Genomic DNA, 24,648 nt, shown 5'->3' on the forward strand with positions numbered 1-24,648 from the left:
AAATTGGCCAGTCCAATTAAAACACATCCCCAAGCTGAGAATATCTGGATTAAAACAAAAAGCAACATTTATCCTAAGACCACATGTGCAAATCTAAATGCCACTGCCGTGGGCTTTAATGCTTAAGGGGGAATTGCAACACATTTCATTTTTTGTCTACTCCCACCTTTTATCTTTTAGCCAACAATCAAAAGAAAATTGAAATAAAATGAAATATTACTGATCCTGTAAGTCCTGAATATTTTTCACTTAGTATATTCATTGGTGGCGTAAAAACAGGGCTGGCCACACACATAAGTGACAAGAGCAATATTATAAACTTCTTTCACTATCATTATACTGATACGCTACACTGTGAAATTTATCAAACCTACAAATATTGAATGCTGACTGACATGAAATTCAGTCTATAACTATAACTGACTGTTACAGTCAGTCAAAGACTGGGTTTCTTATGCCATTCAACACTAAACTGGTGGGTCCCTTCCTGTGCAGAACGGCCAGTGAGCATAGAAGAAGAGAAAAGCTTGTAACTCCCAGAATGACTATTCCTGATATCAGTGCACTGGTGATGGCGTTCAGCTGGAAAGGAGGCACACTTGGAGAACCTGCAAGTAATGAAACACACCCGGTTGTAAAGGCGCCAATTTTACCTGCAAAACCTTTCATCCGCATCTTATAGCATAGTAGCATGGCACTGAATTTTGTTACCGTCTATTTGACTTTAATTCAACCCCATACCAAAGGATTGTAAGATTTAGAGGCTGTCCATGGGCAGCCAAAGCCAAAAATACACAAAAGCTGTCAAATCCTAAAAAATTGACCAATAGACCACATGAGTTCAAAACCCCTCAGTGAACTGTTACCTAAAATGCACCAAACTTGTAAAACTCGAGCTCTGTACACTTAGATGATTGTAACTTTGGAGCTGATCATGAAAAATGTAAAAAAACATAGCAAAATACATTAATTATCTTACCAAGTTGTGAATTGTTGGTTGGAGTCTCATCTGAGGGGAAAAACAGGAAAAGAGAAGTGACATCGTCTCTCTAAATATTTACCTTTGTTTATTCTGATTCATAATTACTTTGTACCTACATTTTACCTACGTCTCCTCTTACTTCCACCCATGATCTCCTTGAATAAGACAAAAATGAAAGTCCTCCTAAACCATTCTGCTTTTCCATGCCCTGATTCCTATGTCTCGGATTTCACCATCTTTCACCCAAGCCCACATCCTGCCCCTGCCCTGGGTATGCAAACATAATCGATAAAATATATACTGTGCTGTATTCTTGCCTGCCAACTCTGTTTCCTCATTAGCTCTCCAGTCAGGTCAGTGGGGGCAGTAATTGTTAACAGCTATTACATTTTTTATGGCCCTGTAACCTGCCATTTATTATTCTTTTCTACAGAATATTCATTATTTAGTGCCACTCTATTTTAAGTATTGCCAATTTGCCCAACATAATCTGCAAACACATCATTTTAAGTTCCAAGAAGATAAATTTACACTTAATAACTATATGAAAGGAAAACATGACTCCTGAGCTCGAGTTGCAGTTTTATTTGCATCAGTTAAGTAAAAGATTGAAGCTGTTGATTTTTCACTTTTCCCTGGCAAAGACAATAACAGATGTAATGAACACATTACCTGATTTCCCAATTTTTGTTGTCCAATTTGTCATCATGTGCTATTAACTCTTGAGCTTGAACAAGCTCATATTTCATATTTGAAATAAAAATAATTTCATATTTGTGTTTTAATATTTGTGTTTGTTATTTGAACCATAAAATGTATGCCATTGACTGTTTATTTCTGGAGTATAAATATTATTACAATCAATATGTGTATAAAACCACATAGCTCATAAAGTGCTGTTTCATATATTATCACATTTCATTCTCACAGAAGCCATATGGTTCGGATATTATTGTTACTCCCATTTTACAGATAAAGCAATTTCCATCTGTCACAGCCTTTATGACAGAGTAAACATATGCTTAAAGCTCAGTTTCAGAGTCCTTTTTCTAAAATAATATAAGCTAAGCAAGTATGAAAAATATTTCTGGTTATGGAGATGAGTATCTTAAGCTATGAAACTTTAGGATTATTATTTAAAACAAGTAATGAGATAACCTGGTAAGGTATTTATAAAATATCTGATTCCATTTATTTTCAGAGACATAAATTTTGGCAGAAACAATGGTTCTGCTGTCTGACCCTGAAGTATAATGCTCAAAATTAATACAGCACTCAGGATTCTTTAGAATGCTGCAATGCATTGCTTTAGGACAAAAAGAAAAATAAAAAATATTTTTATTATAGAACATCAAGAAAAATCCTAACCTCTAACCAACACTACTTTTTAACACTGCCTCTCATAGAAACAGGTGGGATGAATGGACTGTTATCAATTCTTCCAAAATATCCATGTGCTCTTTTCCCAAGATGAGCTGCTTCACTGGAACATAGGAGGAAAATATATAAGGCTCCAAAATTTCTTTTTAAAAGCTATTCCTTTTTTAGAAATCACACTTAATTGTTTTAAAATATTTCCACTAAAAATTAGAAAGTTCCTTTCTAATAAGTGTCCCAAATAAGACAAAAGTGCTATGACTAGATGCTCTCCCTGCTATTTTCTGCATGCTAAGGTTAACAAAAGTCAGACTATTCCCTCGACTCCCCATAGTACCACCAACACTTCTATAGAAACAATATCTCAGTCGTCACAAATGAGGACTTGGCTGTGGACAAAATCTCCCTGTGTGGGGACAAGACACTCCCTTTTCCAAATGAGACTGGAACCACGAAATCCAGATTCCAGGACTCTGAAAAATGAAAGCTTGCTATCTTTGGCAGGTGGTTGAAATTGAAACCTGTGATATTTGAATACTATTTGGAATTGTATTTGATAGTGGATAAAGGTAAAGAGAATTGCTTTATCTAGTTGCTATTTATGTATTATTGTAAACAAAAATCAAACAAAAAATCAAAGCACTGCCTAGCCTTGCAAGGGAAGGTGGGCATTTTTCAGGAGACTTGTTTTTTCCCTCAAACCCACTTGGTCATGACATGTACATAAATGCTAAAAGAAACACCTGAAGCCTTCTGGAATTAGAACTGATTGGAATACCAAACTTTTTGGGATCTCCGGGAGTATATTTATCTATCTGAGAGCCTATAGGAGAAAGGTCATAGCAGCAATGCCACAGCCATTTGAAAGTCACAAGTGGCAAATAAATACTCATTCTCTGCTTTCTCATATAAGTAGTTGAAATAAATAGAAAAAACGACCACCAAAGATATATGCGGAATAATTTTTTTCTCTTCGCACTAGAAAACTATTTCTTAAAAAAATATTCAATAACCTATGTAGTAAAATGGACCACACATTTCAAGTTAATAAGCTCCAACCTTTTTCCTTTCACGTGTTATGTTTGTTAATAGTCTGTTCCTACCTCTGAACTCTGAGATCCCTGAGGACAGTCTGTGGCCTGCTCTCTATCGTACTCCCAGTTCCTAGAACAGTGCTAGTCCCATGTAGGGACTATACAGGTATGCGCAAATGAATTATTAACTACTCACAAAATTCAACAATACTAGTTGGACAAGAATACCGCTTGGGTTTCTCCGCAGGAATTTAAGTAAACAAAACAATTAGGTATTGTTTTCTGGTGGTACTTTAGATTTCCAGAATTGACTCTTTGATAAGCATTTCCCTATCTAAGCACTTTTAGCATTCTGAAGTTTTGTTGTTTTCTTAAAAAAAATTTTTATTATTTTATTTTTATATATACATTTTTGTTGTGTTTTAGGTTTTGGGGCACATATGAAGAACATGCAAGACTGTTGCATAGGTACATACATGGCAGTGTGTTTTGCTGCCTTCCTCCCCATCACCTATATCTGGCATTTCTCCCCATGTTATCCCTCTCCAACTCCCCAGCCCCCACTGTCCCTCCCCTATTTCCCCCTGACAGACCCCAGTGTGTGATGTTCCCCTCCCTGTGTCCATGTATTCTCATTGTTCAACACCCACCTATGAGTGAGAAGATAGCACTTTGAAGTTTTAAATAAAAATACTTTGGAAATTTTTCTTGTGGTTTGTCTTTTGAGGATGTGAAGGTTTTCCTAAGTAAAGTAAAAAAACTATCAACAATGTTGGGTAAAAAATAGCCAGAATGGATTTGGTTTCATTAAAAAGCAAAACAAAACAGGAGTTCTGAAGTTTAACAACTTACTGAACTTGACCTAAGCTAGATGTCAAGGGAAAAGAAGCGGTTCAATGAGCAAACAGAGCAAAACCTCCAAGTATCGGAGAGCTTGGAAGAGAGCAAATCAAGCCTGACACTGGACTTGTCTATATAAAATTGACCACACGACCTGGAGAGATAAATTCTAGCTGATAAAATGGAACTAATGAAAGAGGGTAGCTCTGGTCATGAAGCTGAACACGAAGTTTGTACAGGATTTGCCTGTGGATGGATATGGCTTGAGTTCTGAGTTCTGTGTTCATGTGGAATGTTAAAACATATATTTCTTCATGGGTATCATAGTGTTACAATGTAAACATTGTTATATATGTTCCTCTAAGTATTGAGACCACCATGATCACCAAAAAATGAAGACCATGACAAAATGTTATTTAGCAAAATTACTCAAAAATAATTCCAGACAGAATGAGAGAGGATTCAAGGGGACCCTGAAGGTGTCAGTGTGCTCCTCTGGGTGCTCTGCCAGTGGAGAAACCCGAGGTGGCTCTGGGACAACCCTAGCATGTTGGGCAATAAATGACATTCTTGAGGTGGAAAGGGATTTGAAAATCAGAAAGAAATCCAGGCATGACATCAGAGGCATTTTGATACCTTTTAGTGGTGTTAACATAGATATTTTGGGCAACTAGACATGGGATGGATGAAACCTATAAACTTGGACAGCTGGTTAGTTATGTTAGAATTAGAGACTTCTACTTATTTATCCTTACTGGAATTTCGGGGGTCTTAGAATTTTTTTTTTTTTTTGTATTTTTAAAAATTATTTTATACTAATGACATGGTTTAGCTGTGTCCCCACCCAAATCTCACCTTGAATTACAGCTCCCATGATTCCCACAGGTCGTGGGAGGTAATTGAATCATGAGGGTGGGTTTTTCCCATGCTGGTCTCATGATAGTGAGTAAGTCTCATGAGATCTGATGGTTTTATAAAGGGCAATTCCCCTGCACACGCTCTCTTGCCTGCCACCACGTAAGACATGCCTTTGCTCTTCCTTCACCTTCTGCAATGATTGTGAGGACTCCCCACCCATGTGGAACTGTGAGTCCATTGAATTTCTTTTTCTTTATAAATGACCCAGTCCCATGTATGTCTTTGTTAGCAGCATAAGAATGGATGAATACAGCTAACAAATTATTTAAAATTTGTAATACTTAATTTGGCATAGGCAAGAAGGAAGTAGGAGGGTAATTAAGGAGGAAAAGCCATCTACCCAAGATGAACAGAAGAAATGTCACTTTAATAGTTGTTTTCTTATACCAAACTGGCTCTAGATAAGCTCCATGGAAATAAGAATCTCTTTTCTTGTGCCTACCCAAAAGCAATCCTAACTATCCGCAACAAGAACTGAGTTTTCATTCAATGTAATTCTATGAGCTATTTCTCACAGCTAGATAGAGATCAAAATTGGGCCTTTCACAAGCCACAAATGAGTCATTTTTAAACCAGTGGAAGCACATACCAAAAATCTTCAGGGATTTTATGGACTAAGTTTGAAATTTCATATTTAATACGTCTCTGCATTATTGAAAAGCCTGATTAGTTTGTTTCTAAATAATGTTATGTCTACATGAACACAAGGAAGAAAGTAATTAAAGCAATTTTAATTACTTTGTCTGAATTTTTTGGGCCAAAATCACTTTTTGCTGTTTTGCCTATTTGAAGCAAAACTTTCTTTTGACTGTGGGATGAACAGCATGAGAGAAAAGGTACCGGAAATATAACTAAAACATAATAACAGCATTAAGGCTGATATAAAATGGAGAAAACATTATTAGCATATAATCTGAATCAGAATTATTCTCTTTTATGACACAAATTTAGAACTATGGAGTTAGAAAAATATCTTAAAGGCTACTTTTTAAAACTTTCATTTTAAAAATGAAGAAATATTTGCCCAGAGAAATGAAGTAAAATCTCTAGTCACATTAGCTTGTTAGAACAAAAGCTAAACCTAGAACCAGTTTTTCTGGCTTTAGTTTCTGATTTTTTTACACTGCATCTTCGTATTATCTCTGGGTTCACACTCAAATCTACAAATTCTATATCCCTTTATATTTTGTGCTTGCGTGTGCGTGTGTGTGTGTGTAAACAGGAAATGTAGTAAAAACAACATTGCCCTTTGTGTGAAAGTTGAGTAAACAGGAAAACCACTGTGAAATTAAAGTTGCTTAGCCGTTTATCTTGTCTCACAGTTAATTAGTGCTGTTTAGGAACCACTTTGACTTCTCGTTAGAAGCCAAGTAACGAGGCATTTTGGAATCGTCTATTACTACATACAGAAGGAGGAGCACTCCTACCACTCCGAGTAATGATGGGACCAGCAGAGAGCACCGCGCTGCCGGAAGAGCTCTGGGGGCTCCAAGTCGACCTCCTCCCAGCATCCCTCCTTTCTCTGTGGCTGCAAATCTGAGGTGTTAATGAAAACAAATGAAATTCCACACCGGTACAGAATTGTTTCTTTATGGCCATTTGGAAAGCAGATTCTTTTGGAAGAGATACCACATGTTTAATTTTATTCATTTACTTCCATGAATTTATTTAATTACTTTGCATGTAACCGCTACAGTGTTTGTTACCCAGGTGTGGGCCACATTTCCTATTTCCTCCTGCTGTAATTGTGCTCTGCCTCATAAATTTGCATAGCTCAATGGCTCTCTTGAAAAAGTGCTGTGTTTATCAAACTTTTCTCCTTTTATTTCTCTCAAGCCTTTAATAAATCCTTCCTGGAAATGCTGGTCAGCATGGACTCAAGGTAATGTGGACTCACCATTTACCCCCATCTGACATAGCTTATTAGTTCAAAGGGATCAATGAGCATGAAGAAATAGCTTCCCATTTATGCATGAATTGAACATAAATATAAACATATTAATGGTATTTCAAATTTAAAAAGGGCCTGCATTTTTCTCAGGTTAATAATGATGTGACCCTAGACAGCTGGTCAGAATAGAATTTTGTTATTCATACTAAATAGATCTTTATGTTAATGGTGGCTGTATGCAATTCAGATGCACACCTTTCATTGCTTTTAACTTTTTTTCTTCTTTTTTTTTTGAGACAGAGTCTCACTCCATCACCAGGTGCCAGGCTGGAGTGAAGTGGCATGACCTTGGCTCACTGCAACCTCCGCCTCCCAGATTCAAGCAATTCTCCTGCCTCAGCCTCCCAAGTAGCTGGGACTACAGGTGTACGCCATCAAGCCCAGCTAATTTTTTTGTATTTTTAGTAGAGACAGGGTTTCACCATGTTGGCCAGGATGGTCTCGATCTCTTGACCTCGTGATCCGCCCGCCTTGGCCTCCCAAAGTGCTGGGATTACAAGCTTGAGCCACCGGGCTGGGCTGCTTTTAACTTTTAATTTAAGTGATTTTCTGACCATCCAGCCACAATCTACCTTTCTAGCACCAACCCAGTCCTCTCCCTCCCCAGGTTTTCCAACCATCTCTAAAGTGCTCTAAAACCCTGCTGAAGAACTGGAAGCTCTCTGATCACACTAATTTATGCGTCTGTGTCTTTGACCATCATTTGGTCAGCAATATCTCTCACACTCTTGATTTTGGTTCTTTGGGGTTCAGCCATCTTCAGAGTAACAGCTGAAGTTCATCTCCTCCACCAATCCTCTCAGCCTCTTCTGTTTCATCTCTCTCACAATTGTGAATACTACCTCTTACTACAACCCATGTATTTGTCTGCCTTTGCACCATAAGATTTTTATCTTGCTTTCTTCTGTGACTATCTCATGATCCTAAAGGATAATATAATTAAATTCAGAATTTGTGCAGACGTCATCTCTTATCCTCGGTATAATGCTTGGCACAAAGTAGGATGTTTAGCAGACCTTTACTAGACAAATGAATAAATCCTACATCAAACTATTTGACCTAACACACATCCACTTTCTATGCAGAAATTAGTTTCTGACATTTGATAACGGTTCAGCTCAGATCAATTCAACAACTTAGAATAAAGTTCCTTAAAAACATACCGGCATAAGGAAGGGGCAGTCATCCGCTCTGCAGAGCTTGGTAACACAGTGCAGGAACACAGTGGACATTTTCTGATTCTTGTGTTTCACAAATCGGAACACTTCAAATGAAAACCGGCCCCGCTGGCTTCGGCCATTCTCAATGACGGTGGTCTGAGGATCTTTGTCACAGCTAAATTTTAGGGGATGTGCAAACAGGACATCACTGGAAAGTACCAACCTACTGGGACTTGTAAATTAATTTCTACAGTGTTAAGAACCTGCCATTACATTAAGAGCTAACAGAGCCATGCCATGTTACAGATATTTAATAAGAGCATATGCCAATTCAAAAGATATGACAAAAATAACCTGGATCATAAAATATAAACAGATCAGTTTCTGATTGCAATAATAGTTTGTAGAATTATACTTTCATATAGTTCAAAACTCCAAATAATTTAAAATACATCGAAACTTGCCAGCAGTGATCTTACCTATTTTCACATCTATTTTCATTCACACTTATTTTCATTTATTTTCACATCATTCCCAGCATATATGAAAATAGAAACAGAAGCAATGTATTCTTATTGTCCTCCCTCCTTAAACAAATTAGAACATATTGCCTACACTGTTTTGTACCTTGCCTTTTAAAGATTTAGCAGTCTACCTTAGAGATCTACCTGTATCAATATTTAGAAAGCTTCATCATTCTTTTTCCACAGCTGTATAGTATTTCATCATGGACATGTTTCAGAGTTTATTTAATCTGTTTCCTATTCATAACCTTCATCATTCTTTTTCCACAGCTGTATGGTATTTCATCATGGACATGTTTCAGAGTTTATTTAATCTGTTTTCTATTCATGTACATGCATTTTTTGAATCTTTTGCTTTTTAAAAACAAAGTAATAATGAATAGGCTTGCAATATCTCATGTTGAACATGTACAGGATTATCTACAAAATACATCTCTAGAATCATTTAATAGATATTGGTACATTGCCCTTTATAAATATTGTTCCATTTTGGACTTCACAAGAAATACATGAAAACGATGCTTACTTCTCCAGAGCTACATCAGCAAAGTATATGGATAAAAGTTTTTATTACTCCCTATTTGAGAGTAAAAATGAACTATCACCCTATAATTTTAATTTATATTTGTCTTATAATTAATGAGTTTCTGTTTCTTTCTACATAACTTAGAGTCATTTGTATTTCTTTATCTGAAAATGATTTATGTGCTTTGCCCAAATTCTGTTGTGTTGTTAGCTTTTTACTTTCTTATTCTTGTAAATTCTTTTATGTATTAAGAAGAGTGGTTCTGCTCAAGGAAGTAAGAGAGGACACAAACAGACTGAAAAACATTCCATGCTCATGGTTAGGAAGAATCAATATCGTGAAAATGGCCATACTGCCCAAAGTAATTTATAGATTTAATGCTGTCCCCATCAAATTACCATTGACCTTCTTTACAAGACTGCAAAAAATCACCTTAAACTTCATATGGAACCAAAAAAGAGCCTACATAGCCAAGACAATCCTAAGCAAAAACAACAAAGCTGGAGGCATCACACTATCTGACTTCAAACTATACTATAAGGCTACAGTAATCAAAACAGCATGGTACTGGTACCAAAACAGAGATGTAGACCAATGGAACAGAACAGAGGCTTGGAAGTAGTGCCACACATCTACAACCATGTGCTCTTTGACAAACCTCACAAAAACAAGCAATGGGGAAAAGATTCCCTGTTTAATAAATGGTGTTGGGAAAACTGGCTAGCCATGTGCAGAAAGCTGAAACTGGACCCCTTCCTTTCACCTTATACAAAAATTATCTCCATATTGGTTAAAGATTAAAGCATAAGACCTAACACCATGAAAACCCTAGAAGAAAACCTAGTCAAAGCCATTCAGGACATAGGCATAGGCAAGGACTTCATGACTAAAACACCAAAAGCAATGGCAACAAAAGCCAAAATAGACAAATGGGATCTAATTAAACTCAAGAGCTTCTGAACAAAAGAAACAATCATTAGAGCAAGCCAGCAACCAACAGAATGGGGAAAAAAATTTGCAACCTACCCATCTGACAAAGGGCTAATATCCAGAATCTACAAAGAACTAAAACAAATATACAAGAGAAAAACAAACAACCCCATCAAAAAGTAGGTGAAAGGTATGAACAGACACTGTTCAAAAGACGACATTTATGTGGCCAACAAACATATGAAAAAATGCTCATAATCACTGGTCATTAGAGAAATGCAAATCAAAACCACATTGAGATACCATCTCACACCAGTTAGAATGGCGATCATTAAAAAATCAAGAGACAGCAGATGCTGGAGAGGATGTGGAGAAATAGGAAAATTTTACACTGTTGGTGGGAGTGTAAATTAGTTCAACCATTGTGGAAGACAGTGATTCCTTAAGGACCCAGAAATAGAAATTTCATTTGACCCAGCAATCCCATTGCTGGGTATATACCCAAAGGATTATAAATCATTCTATTATGAAGACACATGCACCTGTATGTTCACTGCGGCACTGTTTACAATAGTAAAGACTCGGAACCAACCCAAATGCCCATCAATGATAGACTGGATAAAGAAAATGTGGCACATATACACCATGGAAAACTATGCAGCCATAAAAAAAGACGAGTTCACGTCCTTTGCAGAGACATGAATGAATCTGGAAACCATCATTCTCAGCAAACTGACGCCGGAACAGAAAACCAAACTCTGCATGTTCTCACTCAATGGTGGGTATGGAACAATGAGAACACATGGACACAGGGAGGGGAGCATCACACACTGGGATCTTTTGGGCGTTGCAGGTCTAGGGGTGGGATAGCAGGGTGTGGAAAGGCTGGGGAGGGATAACATTAGGAGAAATACCTAATATAGGTGATGGGGGACTGGAGGCAGCAAACCCCCATGGCATATGCATCTCTATGTAACAATCCCGCAAGATCTGCAAACGTAGCCCAGAACTTAAAGCAAAATTTTATTAAATTTTGTTTAATAAAAGAAAATTATTTTAATAATGAAATTATTATTAAAACAATAGTAAGATTTTACTTTTACATAAATATTAATGAAATATACTCCACAGTTCAGTGCAAAAAAAAAAAAAGAAAAGTACTTACTGGTTTGTTTTATAAGTTGTAAATTGTGTCAATTTGTTATTTGGCTTTGGACATTGTGTGTGTGTGTGTGTGTGTGTGTGTGTGTGTGTGTGTGCGCGCGTGTGTATAGTTTTATTCTTATGTAATGAAATTTTCAATATGTCATTTTGTGGTTTCTAGTATTTGGACAGAAGACAGTTTCCTTATTCCAAAGTTTTAAAGTTATACATACAATTATATATGATGATCCTTTTCCTTGATATTTTAATATCTTTAAATGTTAAATAATCACATATTTTCAAAGATAGAAATACCAATAAGGCAAAAAGAAAGAAAGTAAGAGAAAGTTAACCATTTTTTTCTATCTGATATGTAACTTTATATGAAGGTAATACCCGTATGGACCCTCAACTTACTGGTTGTCCATAATTCACCTAGCTCTTTCCTTATTGCTGAATATACAGTTTTTTCCCATGTTCTACTACTTTAAATATCACTGATAGACCAGAACATCATAAATATTTTTAAATATACTTCACAATTTGTAAAGCTGGAATCAAAGAATATGAAACTTTTAAGGCTTTTGATACATACTGACATTTTTTTCCCAAAAATGTTGCCCAAAGTAACATTTCCAGAAATAGGATATGTAAGAGTAACAGTTTGACCATACCCTCTGTACATCGTCTTGCTCTTGATTAGCCAGTAAAGTGTATTCTTTTGGTTTCCCATTATATTACTTCCATCATGTGTCAATAAGCTGCAGTGATCTGAGCCAACTGCATTTTATAAGCATGATTAGAAGACATTGCTTGACTCTCCAGTCTGTTCTGCTGTCAGATAAAAATGCTGAAAAGGAACTAGGGTGATTGGTTTTATGATCAATGTCCTCTTTCCCCAAATGTAGATTACATTCACTCTATCACTGTCTATTGGGGAACGAGGTTGAAGTTATTGTCTCTAATAAAAGAAGGAGTGGTAGGTTATATTATAGTTTTATACTAAATACTGATAAATGAACAAAAGTATTTTGGGGTCTAAATTATCCAGACCATTGCTTTAATTTTACTCTCCTTTTGACATACGAGATAGTCTAGCTGCAGATAAATAGTAACCTCTATTGCCTTTCTTTTCTTGAGAATAATATCCTAACCATGATTTTCCTAAGACAGTGAAATACTCCCATACCTCCTAAACATGAATAAAACATCTTTGGTGGACCGAACTTACAACTCTGATTCAGCAATAGCCTTATCACTATTTTGTGTTGAAAACTACTCTTGACTTTTATACTTTCAGTTTTATAAGGGCTCAAGGTTCAAAATGTAAAACTTGAAATTCATAAGCTATAATAGTGCTTTATAATTTACCTGACTTACATTTTCCATTTCAATTACCTACAACTGGGTCTTTGGTATCAATACAATACTTAGACAGCTAAGTCTTACCTAAGGAAGAGGTCATATCGAATGTCATCATTTGGGTTTCCTGATGGGGTTGTGTAGCAATAATCCATTAAAACATTCCATCTGAAAGAATGTAAGCAAATATAATCTAGAGTCAGAATTTCCTTTTGGGTATTAGTTACTAATACAAGGGATGTAAATATCGACAAACTTCTTATCCCATGGAATATAACTGTTAATAACTTGTTATTTGCAGAGGTTTCTTGTTTATTAAAACTTTCTCTACTCCATCCTGCTTATTTCACATACATGCCAGTATCAAAACATTCCAAGTACCCCAGAAATAATTACATCTGTCATGTACCCATAAAAAATTTTTAAAAGTAACAACTTTCTCCTGAACTTAAAGTGTTTAAAAATCCGCACCAAATTGTCAATTTCACATTAAGGAGAGTCAAAGCTAATGCCATAAAAAAATTGTGTACAAGACAACTCAGTGGTCAAAGTCTGAGAAGCAAACTTTAAAATGAGCTACATAGCTGCTTATGTCTTCAAGATGAACAATAGCCTTTAGTTTCTAGACATTACTGTCCCTAAGAGAATCAGAAGATATTATAATACCAAATACAGCAAGGGAGTTTAGAGCATAAATTGTATACCAGAACCGTGGTTTGGCGACTATGGAGTCCACAGTAGATACTGTGTTAGAGAGGAGAAAGCCATGAGGCACATACACATCCACAATCTTCCCCCAGAAGGGTAGATTTTGCTCACATTTATATATTAGTCCATTCCAACTCTGGTGTTATTTTAAAAAAATGCTAATCCATGGGAAGTAAATGCCAATAAAATGGAAAAAATCCTGCATTGCTAATTGACAGTTTTGAAGACTCATGCAAGAATAGAAGTATTCTTCTGGATGGGAAGAAGGAAGGTAAAGATGAACTAAATTTCTGGAGTATACCAATCTCTTCAGGATGCAAAGTTTAAATAATAACACATGAGCAACCCCAAATAAGCCATTTCACATTACATTTTTTGTAAGGCAGGATTAGATCTTCAGCTTTTGAGTTCCTTTTCAGTTTGATTACTCTGAATTCTCTTAAGTATCATCTAAAATTTGATAGTTATTTTTTTTTAACAGGGATATTACTGGGGACCATTTTATGTAATTTTGACACAGACTCTTATGCAAATAGTCCTTTCATTCTTTAATAAATTTATATTGAAGAGTAACATACATATGGAAAAGCAAGCAAATCAAGTGTTCACAAAAATGACTATATCTGGTTAATCATCTTTCTGATGAAGAAATAAAACATTCCGGCATCCCAGATCTCCCCATGCCACCTTCCAAGAACCACTCCCTTTCTTTATGGGAAGACTTGTTATTTTCCAAGTAATGACAGAACATGAGTGTCACCTCTTAAACTTTGTCATTTGTTGTTTCTTTTTAGTAGCATGCCTAAATGCTGTGGTAATGACAATATTTTTCAAACTGAGTTTAAAAATCAATGGGCTAACTTTATGACTCAGGAGGGTTTAGGCAGTGAAAGTGTTTTAACCTACAAAAGATAAGAGTTTGAAAATACCTGCCGTCCAGATTAGTGGCTTGTACAGCTGCAAATACTTTGGTTTTCAAAGGTAATCCTATACTGGGGATAATTAACTGCTGGTTGTAGGTCGAATCCTAATGATGAAACAATAAACAATCTATCATTGCTTTCCCAACAACAGCACACTTACCACTTAAAACAACAATGTGAGAAAATAAAAGAGAAAATAAACAAACATAAATCTACAGAACCAATCCAAAAAGGATTTATGTAACCTTCATGTTTCTTGACAGAACTGCTACTAAGCCATATCCAAGTAACAAATTGATTCCATGTATAAATCTTTTTTTTTCATAGTTTATCATATATGGTGGCTAATGTTCAGTGTATCTAAATTATATTCAGTGGTCATTGGTTATTATATCTAAATTATAACCAGTAGTCATTGGTTAATATTCAGTTTGGTTAATATTCAGTGGTCAATATTTAGTTTACTTAAATTAATATTCCATTCATTTGCATTATATTAGAGACTAATATTCAGTTTATTTAAATTACATCTGCTTCAGTTTAAGCCCTTTGCTGTTGGCACTGTAGGTCTTATACTTCTGCTAATATTTTATTTCCCCAAAATCACTTACTTGGCAATTTGAAATTGTTAAAATTTAATTGAAAACCAAAGTAAGACCATTTTAAAGTCATACAAGAACAAAAATTTTCTTCTAGGCATAATAGGAGAAAGTACAGAGGAACCAAATTTCTAGAATATAACAATATCTTCAAGATACAAACTTTAAATAATAATACACAGGAAACCAAAATGAGGTAAATGCACATTATATTGTTCATAGGGCAAGAGTCAGCTTTTGAGACAAACACAATCTCCAAGCTGCTAAAATACATGCCATATAGTTCCTGCACAAATTCCTTAGGGGTCACTTATAAAAGGGTATCTCAGGACTTTATTTTTACTTTTCAACCCTTATTTTAGACCAATTCTAGAAAGCTTATTTGTATCATTCTCAAATCCACAGTAGATTAAAGCATCAAATTAGAAATTAAGAAGTGGCAGGTATAATTTGATAATGAAGAAAACCAGAAAAAGTAGAGTGCAAAATCAAACCAGAAAAGCTCTCCAAGTTTAAGCAGTCACATCATTTAACACAGAAGACAATTGTTTCTCTAAACTTAGTAATTCTGAAGACATTACTGTTTGGCGGCAAAGAAAAGTTTTTAATGTTCCTTATAAAATCTTAAAGTCATCAAGAAAGACAACATATCAACCATAATCTCTTTAAAAGGCTTGGAAGAAAGCAACGTATTTTGAATTTTATAATTTAAAACAGTAATAGTTTAGATGCTTTACTTTTGAAAAAAAAATGTGAATATGGAACATTTTATTCCCAAACAAAGCCAAATAAATAAGAGATATGTTATACTTAAAAAGTGATCCTCTTCAGTCTTTTGGTTTCTACATTTTGGTGATAAATGATAATGGCTCCTCTAACCATGTCTGATAAGGAGTATTTTTATGCAATTATCTTTCAGGCTCCCTTTTCCAACTTCTCTAAGTAATCTACACTTCATTAACAATGCAGCCTTTTCATCTTACATTTGCATCAATGTTGTCCAGAAGAATGCTTACTTTATTTACAATATTATATTGCTGAGTCATTTTGCAAGTGGTGTATGATCCAGCTGTGGTTTAATTATGAATCATCATTTTTTTCCTGCTGGAATTTCTTCTAAGAGTTAATTTTTCTGCTTCAATTTGTATGGTGGCTTTTACTCAGTAATATATTGTCCCTAAAATCAATTATATCCATTTTAATTTTTCTCCAATAGTTAAAAAATGTTCATGATGATAATAACCTTATCTAGAATTTGCTGATTGTCCACTCTCTTAGAAGAATCTAACATTTAGGTAGAATTCCAATACACAAAGGCATCCTTACTTTCCATTTCCACAATGAGCAAAACTGACATATTTATACCGCACCAAATAAAGCCACAATTCAACTAGTAGTTTGCAATGAAAATCACATAGTTGATAGAAGTCATTGGTTTTCTAAATATAATTTACCCTCAGATACTTATACATAAATCCCAGAACACATAAAATAAATTATGGTGTTACATCGAATTGGGTACAACTTTTCCTCTCCAAATAACAATTCAGAAAATGAAAGTAGTAAGGATGTAATATAAGTTTTCATTATCCTCAAGGGTTAGAAATAAAAACTTTGTGTGTGAAATAGGAATTAATGGCTTCTAAAAATTATAATATTTTATTTGGAATGCTACAATAAAAATTACATCTGGCTAGCTACATGTTAATATTCCAAACAAATGATAAATATGATTTTGGATCAACTAATGAAAGTATACCCAAATTTTTTTCTTGTGTAAATTATTAATTTTTAAATATCCTATAACATGGAAAATACTGATGACACTGTGTTAAAAATTTTTGTTTGAGGCATTGAAACTCTTCCGTATTATACAGAAATGATGAACAAATGCCATTTTACATTTGTCAAAACCCATAGCATGTACAAGAGGAAGAGTAGCCTAAACACAAAAGAAATGTCAACTATGGACTTTGGTTAATAATGTATCAATATTGGTTTAACAGTTCTAAGAAATGTATCACACTAATACAAGATGTACATAATAGAAAAAAAATGTGTCCAAGGCTGGTGGTTATGTGTGGGAAGGATCTCTATTTTCTGATCAACTTTTCTGTCAAACTAAAACTGCTCTATAGCTGATTTAAAATGAGAAGTATTTGGACAATATCTATTTCACTTGTAGTCTAATATCAAAAAGTTGGTTACTGTATAATTAAAATATTAAGGTTATCATCAAATTATAGACATTTTTAAGCATTAAAATTTCAGAGATTCTTTGAAGTTCATACTTTGTTAGCAACAGGCTACAATATCATCTCTAATAATAAAAGAAAGATCTTAATAACAAAGCTTTCCTGAAATCCACATTTCTAAATTTTGATTTTCTGCTACTTCAATGAGAGAATAGTTTAATTTCACAGCAAATAATAGTATCATTAAATGTCATATGGATATATATTTTTCTTTTTTAGAATCAGGAATTCTCATCTTTGTCTCACTCAATTATAATAAATAATACTAAATCCAACTAGTAATCTCAACTCTATCTCAGAGAGCTTATGCATGTAAATTAACAGATAGAAATTTTCCAGTTTAAAGTCCTATAAATATTCTTAACAACAATAGTAGATGTCTGGCCATATCAAAAACAGATATTGGCGCACGTTTGCTGAGTATTATAGAATCAAGTATCTTGGCAGCTTCTCTTTGCAGAAGAAAGTTTAGAAACGACAGAAAAGCAATGTTGATTCTAACACATTTTAATTTGTTGTTTAGAACTCTGTGGTGTCAGACTACAAACTTATAAACGTGATTTTTTTAAATGCCTTTGGAAAATGTCCTCCTACAATATTTATAGCTCATTATATTCAAAGTATAAAGCACTGACTTTTAAATCAGTTGCATGAATTATAACTCAGCACCATGACGGCATGAATAATAATGTAAAAATCAGATTCATAATTTACAAAAATGTTGGTGGATAGATTGAAAAATTGATATTTAAATCAGGCATTTAAAATGTATGAATAAAAATTTTTAATCAACATGAAAATATCATTTGGGGGATTAGCGTTACAGTTATAAATAGAAATCCATGTGTTTTTCACGTTTTGCTGCCACTGTCAATATTTGCATGACAAAAATTTAGACAATGCTATGTAGTCAATCCAAATTATTTCATATATGACAGAATTGTCATCAGCCAAAACCCATATCAAAAATATTAACACATTCATCACCAAGGATGCCTCCAAGGGAAATACCATTTGTACTGTTAAAAACTTTGTATCACACATAAAAAAATTACTTCCCAAATCTTGAAGCTAACTGTAGCTACTCACACACCTCTACCTAAATAAACAAATAAATACATAAATGTAGATAGACATTTGAAGTTATTATTTAAAATCACATTTTTGAAATAAAATTTAAATCATTTATCAACTTTAAGAAAATTTAATGGAGATGTTATTACACCTTTATCACTAAGATATATGAGAATGGTAGCAAAAATACATAAATGTTACCAAGACATAACAGGGTTAATGTGGCTTTCAGTAGATTTTTATATAAAAGCCATTTACAGAAATGACTCCTTACAACAGTGAAAGAGAAAATAACATCCTTCACCCATCAACTTACATTATAAAGAAGTAGGTTCAAAGTGCTGACAAAGGTGCCATTGTTCTCTCTCACAGAAATAGCAGCTGAGGACCTAAAACACATTTAGAAAAAGGAAAGCACTCATGAGATGTTAAAGTAAAAGTGATATCTAGGTGTTACATTTAAAGCACTAAAACTCCTGAATAATTCTGACATACTGTTAATTATGCTTGGAGTTGCTATACTGTTTAAATCTCTGAACAGATAAAACAACAAAAAGCAAGAGGGAACAAGTAAAGACAAGCTGTGCTTTATGATCATTTTATTTTTAAAGTGATCTTTTTGTTTGTTGTGCATTACTCTTAGACTTTTGGCAGATAAAGGCTTGAATCTGATACAAATACACTTTCAGCAATTTCATTAGAATAGAAGTTTCATGAGATCAGAGAATTTGTTTTAATTTGTTCATTGCTAGAACATTGGATGGTAAATAATAGGTAAGTGAGAAATTGAACAATCAGTGAATTTCCATGGATCTGAATAAAGCTCAGGAATGTGTTCAGTGTGGGGAGCGGGGGGCAGAGGAAGAGATGTTTCCCTGTATACCCATATTGTTTTGACTCAAGGCCTTTCCTTTCTCATTTTCCTCATCAAAGCCTTGCTTCTGACCAAGGTCTTTGTCATCACTGTACTATTAAAACCAGCTATGAATATTTTTTTCACTGAAATACAATGTAGCCTCCACATTTCCTCATAACTAAGATTAAGCAATAACTGAGACTTAATAATAGCAAACCCCAAAATTGGAGAAAGCATTCACTTAATCATCCCATTTTGTCAAAAACATTCAACAAATCAAGGCGATTATATTGTAATGTGGACATAGCCCTCTCCTGGAGTATGTGCTTTGGGAAAAATGAACACATGGATATAAACAAAAGGCTACATTCTCAGTCCATATTTGGAGCTCCATGTCCATCGGCCATGCCATGGTTCTGGGAGAATCATCAGCACCCATCCAACTGACAGCTCAACAGAGGAATGGAGATCCCAGGATCTGGGACAGCGGAGCCCAGCAGTGAAAGCATATGGCAGAGGGGGAATCCAAGCAAAACTCAGCAATGCAGTTACCAAATGCCAACACACTGGGGACATTACAGGGCCTTCAGGGCTGCAAAAGTTCTCAAAGCTCTTGGGCAAAGGAGTGAAGAGAACCCAAGAAAAACAACTGGCTAGTCTGAATTTGGGGAAAAAATGGTTTGGGTCTCTTATGGATCATCATATATATATATATATATATATATATATATATATATGACCTAATATGCTTCCCATTACATTATTTCAATTTAACTATTTTCAATAAATCCTGCTACCTTTCTAAGTCCCTGAAAAATATGAAATGACTGAAGCAAAAATTCAATATGAGAAAGCAGGAATAAAATGCAAACTTACGAAGCAAGCTGGGTATTATTAACCAGGTATTCCAATGGATAACTACAACTAAATTTGTAAAGAAGCCCAGGTAGATAGCTGATGATTGTTGGTGGGTCTGGAGTATCAATGTATCCTGAAATATTTCCTATTTGTACTGAAGTTGCATTTCCATAAGCACTGACTCCAGAAATTGTGGATACCTGTTAGAATGGTAGATGCAGTTTAATGATTAAATGGCTATATATACATCCAGGCACATCATATGCAAAATAAAACATTAAGCAAGATCAATTCTAGGATCTAATTCAACTGTACAATGAGAAGGTTTTGAAATCATACAATCCAAATGCAATTTATAAGTAACATGTATAAATGAAACTTCATATTTACTAAAGACATTTTACTTATACTTTATAAAAAAGAAAGAGGAGAGATTATAGGTTCAGAGGGTTACAATAAGTAATCTGAAAACACTTATGGATGATGGCAAAATTCTCTGGCATGGCTTAAAAAAAAAAAAAACCCTGTTAACCTGATCCTTTTTCCCTGTTAGCTTCGTATCTCCAGACTCCAAATTTTGACTAATGCTGTCACTCTCCCCACTTTCCCATAACGTATCCTACTTCTCCTCAGAATCTCACCTTCCCTAGGAATTTCCCCTGACTTCCCACATGCAGTGTTTATGTCTATCATATTAGTAGGCAGATCAAAAGCAGCCTGCTCTCTGGGCAGTTCCCTTAGCCATCATCGATGCTCTTTGTGGACAGGGACCATTTTGTCCACCTTTGCAAACTCAGCATATCACAGTTACCAGCATCTTGGGCCCCCGAAATGATTTTTGAACAAATGAATGAAGGTCATACATTTTCTGAGGATTAATCTTCTCAGGGTCTTTCTCTCTGGTTCATAAATATGCTTATCAACTTCTAGGATAATAGTTTATAGATGGATTTGGGGGTTCATGAACTTTCAGAAGTTATGTAAAAATGTTATCCCTGTATATTTCCTTGGGTCTGCTTATCTTTCACTGAATTCTCCAGTCTTACTAAAATTTTAGGTCCACCATTTTAGGAATAGTCAATAATTCTTTGACCTTCATAATACCAGAGAGTTCTTCTAGCTTCTTCTACCTTGTCAAATACAAGAGGGCACTCAATAAATATTTTAGCAGACACTAGTGTATTACTAAGATCTATGATGATTTTCAACAACAGAGTGAACTTAATGCATGAACCTAACAGCACATGGGTAAAGCTGTGGCAATTACCTAGTTAATTTATAAATGGGACAAGAATCTTTACAAATGAAAACATCTTGATTCCAATCCAATGACTTAGTAGCCTACTTAATTTTTTCCCATGCAGAACGCCCTTAGAGCAGTTGCCAAAGCTGGTAGAATCTAAGGCAAAAAATGAAAGATAAGCAAATCTTCCCCTCCTCCCAGTACTTGCTTGATTCAACAGCTAAACAAACCAATTATGTCTATGAGAAAAAATATACACACATACATACATATAGCAATTTTTGTTTTTGTCTGAGACAAAGTCTCACTCTGTCACCCAGGCTGGAGTGCAGTGTTATGATCTCAGCTCACTGCAACCTCCGCCTCCCAAGTTCAAGTTATTTTTCTTCCTCAACCTCCCAGGTAGCTAGGGTTACAGGCACATGCCACCATGCCTGGCTAATTTTTGTATTTTTAGTAGACACAGGGTTTCATCATGTTGGCCAGGCTGGTCTCGAACACCTGACTTCAGGTGATCGGCCCACCTCGGCCCCCAAAAGCGCTGGGATTACAGGCATGAGCCACTGCCATTTTTATAGCAGATTTACTCAGCTTTTTAAAAAGGTAAACAGCACACGCATTGCACACTTTTCCCGGCTTTTCTCCTGAATCATTTTCTAGGCAGCAGGGTAAGATGAGGCATTCAGACAAGAAAGCGAAGGAAAGGCTTAGGGCATGGTGAGAGACGTGGAAATGCTGCTCATCTCCACATAGGCTCTTTCTCTCCACACAGAACAGGGACTTGTAATAATCAACCTGCATCACTCTCCCTTAGGCCCACTTTATAACCTCTCTGCACACAACTCACAGAGTTGAATAAACGTTTTTAATAAAAAGAGTCAACAATACTCAAGCTGCAGGTTTGGAAACGGTCATGGGCACAATATTCTAAAAGCCCTCTGGGAAAAGATAAAGAAGAAGATTCAAAGAAATCTATTTTCTCTGTCTTCCATCTCCCACCAAGTCTTAGAAACCCTGGCCTTGGAATAATCAATCCTTTCTCCTTAATACAAAATAATAACTTATAAAGAGAAAAGTCAATATCTCCTTTCCTGGGCTAAGTGATCATGTTTATTGCATTTCCTTTTTCATATTTGCTAATTTACCAATACGATTATATTTAAATAAGCAAAATAAAAAATAGTAAATGAATTTCAGTGTAACTATTTAATACTCGCTTCAAATCACAATATACTCACTTCAATTAATTTTAGTTCACTGGAAAGTCAATTCCTTACTCAATTCTATTTTTGGTGTTCAATGCATTCATAAACAAATGAATGCTACAAACTAGTATTTCTAATTCAGGGTGGAAATGTTTAAAGAGATGTTTCCATTTTCACAATGATTAGAGATAGTGTGCTACTGGGATTTCATGGTAAGACTGGATATGATAAACATTTAGAAATTCAAAGGACAGTCCCACACATTTAATAATATTGTACCAGAAATACTGACAGCCCCTTGTTACAAAGCACTCGTGTTGATCATTCAATGGTAAGCATGAAAGAAGATTACAAGCTTCCCATTCTATCTTTCACCTTTCTTTCTAAATGAGGTCACTAACGCAGCAAGCCAAGTGGCTTACTGCCAGACTCACTGGAACAAACATTGTTTGAATGGTCAGATACTTTCTTATAAAGCACGAGGAATATGGCTAACGCTACACTGTAAAGACAGATCCATCAACGTCGCTCACACAAAATCATGCTGCTTAGAGGAGCACAGCTGACCTCAAGCCCCTTGACTGCCCCATACTATAAGCAGAACCATTATGGGAAGATAGAATTGTATTTTCGGGAGTGCATGCCTCAAACAGGCAAAGGAAAGTTATTTGTTCAATTTCATTGTTTTTTTTTTCCTTAAGAGATAGATTGGGCATCTTATTCTTTCATGAAATGGGGAGATTTTTTATTTATGACCCCAGACCTAGCACAGAATTTCACACTAATCTTACCACCAAGTTGTTTCCACAGCCCTCCAAGGTGCTGAGATTGATGATAAAAATGACCACTGCTGGAAAGGTGTTGTTATTGATGAACCCTCGGCAGTGGGAGTCCCCGTGCCTTCCGTTCAGGGCCAAATCTGTTTCCGAATAACCCGAGAAAAGTACCGTGCAAAAATTAATCTTCATTGTAATGGCCTGCACCCCACAATAGACACTGATGTCTCTTTCAGCTGAAATAAAAATATATAAAAACAAATATGAATCACAAATGCAGAATCATGAATAACTTTAGCATACCCCTGATATATTTATTCATCTCCTTTGTCTGGTGAACTCATTTTTATATTTGATACACCATAATCCAATGTGCAAGCTATTAAGAAAAGTAGCCAAAAAAATAGCCTTTTATTTAGTTATTTAAGGAGAGATCTTTGAGTGTAAATATTAAAGTTCACCTCTGTTTCCTTGTGCTTGGTGTCCAGTGGATGTACATTAAGTATTGATCAAATATTGCCAAATGACCAGAGAACTGAGTGGAAACAAATCAGGTTACTGAGGAAATTCAGAACTAGAGCAACCGGATTATTCAGATCACCTGTCAAGAGTGGTGAAAATCACTACAAATGATGCATATTCCCAAGTGTAAGGAGGCAGCAGTTGAAATCCGCCCTAAACCAAATTGTCAAGCACTTTGGTATTTGGTAACCCATCTTATGGGTTGTATAAATAAAAGCCATCCATCAGAATTCAATTTTATTTTGCCTAAATTAAATCACACTAGAGAGAAAGGGAATGAAAAATAGCATTGATATTATGAACAAAATGCACAGCTCACTCTAAGAAAATTTTGCCAACGACTATGCATGCCTCAGTAAAAAATGACCTAAACATGGAAATGTAAAACACAATTTGCATGGTTCTCCATGACTCCATCGGTTATCAGTGATGGGGTCTAATCCATGTCTATAGAAGTGAGCGCACACACACACACAAGCTCTTCGTATCTTTAGTTATTTCTACATGTAATGTAGTAATGTAGAAAATGTAGAAAGGAAATGGAAAGAGTGACTGGTAGGTAATTCCCTAGCGGCAGATTATTTTACATTCATCAGTTTTGGTAACTGCTATGGGTTTAATTATGCCCCACCCCCCAAAAAAAAAGATATACTGAAGCCCTAACCCTCAGTACCTTAGGCTTTATTTGGAAATACATTGTTGCAGATTAAATTAGGTAAGATGAGGTAATACTTGGGTAGAGTGAACCCGTAATTTAATATGATTGGTGTCCTTCTAAAAGAAGCATCCAACGAAGAGACAGAGAGAGACACAGGGAGAGACCATGTGAGGGCAGAGGACTGCAATGGGGCAGCTACAAGCCTAGGTACACTGAGGTTGCAG

General features: G+C 35.3%; 1 protein-coding gene across 1 annotated transcript in view; it reads right to left on the bottom strand.

Annotated features, from left to right (window-relative positions):
• Positions 1-423: 423 nt before the first annotated feature.
• The window catches only part of ZPLD1 (zona pellucida like domain containing 1), a 37,432-nt gene continuing 13,207 nt past the window's right edge, over positions 424-24,648 (bottom strand). The window contains exons 2-10 of the mRNA XM_032299222.1: positions 23,260-23,480; positions 20,039-20,220; positions 18,623-18,695; positions 14,385-14,482; positions 12,835-12,915; positions 8,266-8,437; positions 6,579-6,687; positions 980-1,009; positions 424-608 (exon numbers count right to left, since the gene is read on the bottom strand). Of these exons, the coding sequence (XP_032155113.1) occupies positions 433-608; positions 980-1,009; positions 6,579-6,687; positions 8,266-8,437; positions 12,835-12,915; positions 14,385-14,482; positions 18,623-18,695; positions 20,039-20,220; positions 23,260-23,480 (1,142 nt within the window). The 3' untranslated portion in view covers positions 424-432. The remainder of the gene's footprint in view (positions 609-979; positions 1,010-6,578; positions 6,688-8,265; positions 8,438-12,834; positions 12,916-14,384; positions 14,483-18,622; positions 18,696-20,038; positions 20,221-23,259; positions 23,481-24,648) is intronic.

The sequence above is a fragment of the Sapajus apella genome, unplaced genomic scaffold (genome assembly GCF_009761245.1).
Source record: "Sapajus apella isolate SASKATOON/1434 unplaced genomic scaffold, GSC_monkey_1.0 scaffold40, whole genome shotgun sequence".
NCBI classification, from domain to species: Eukaryota; Metazoa; Chordata; class Mammalia; order Primates; family Cebidae; genus Sapajus; species Sapajus apella.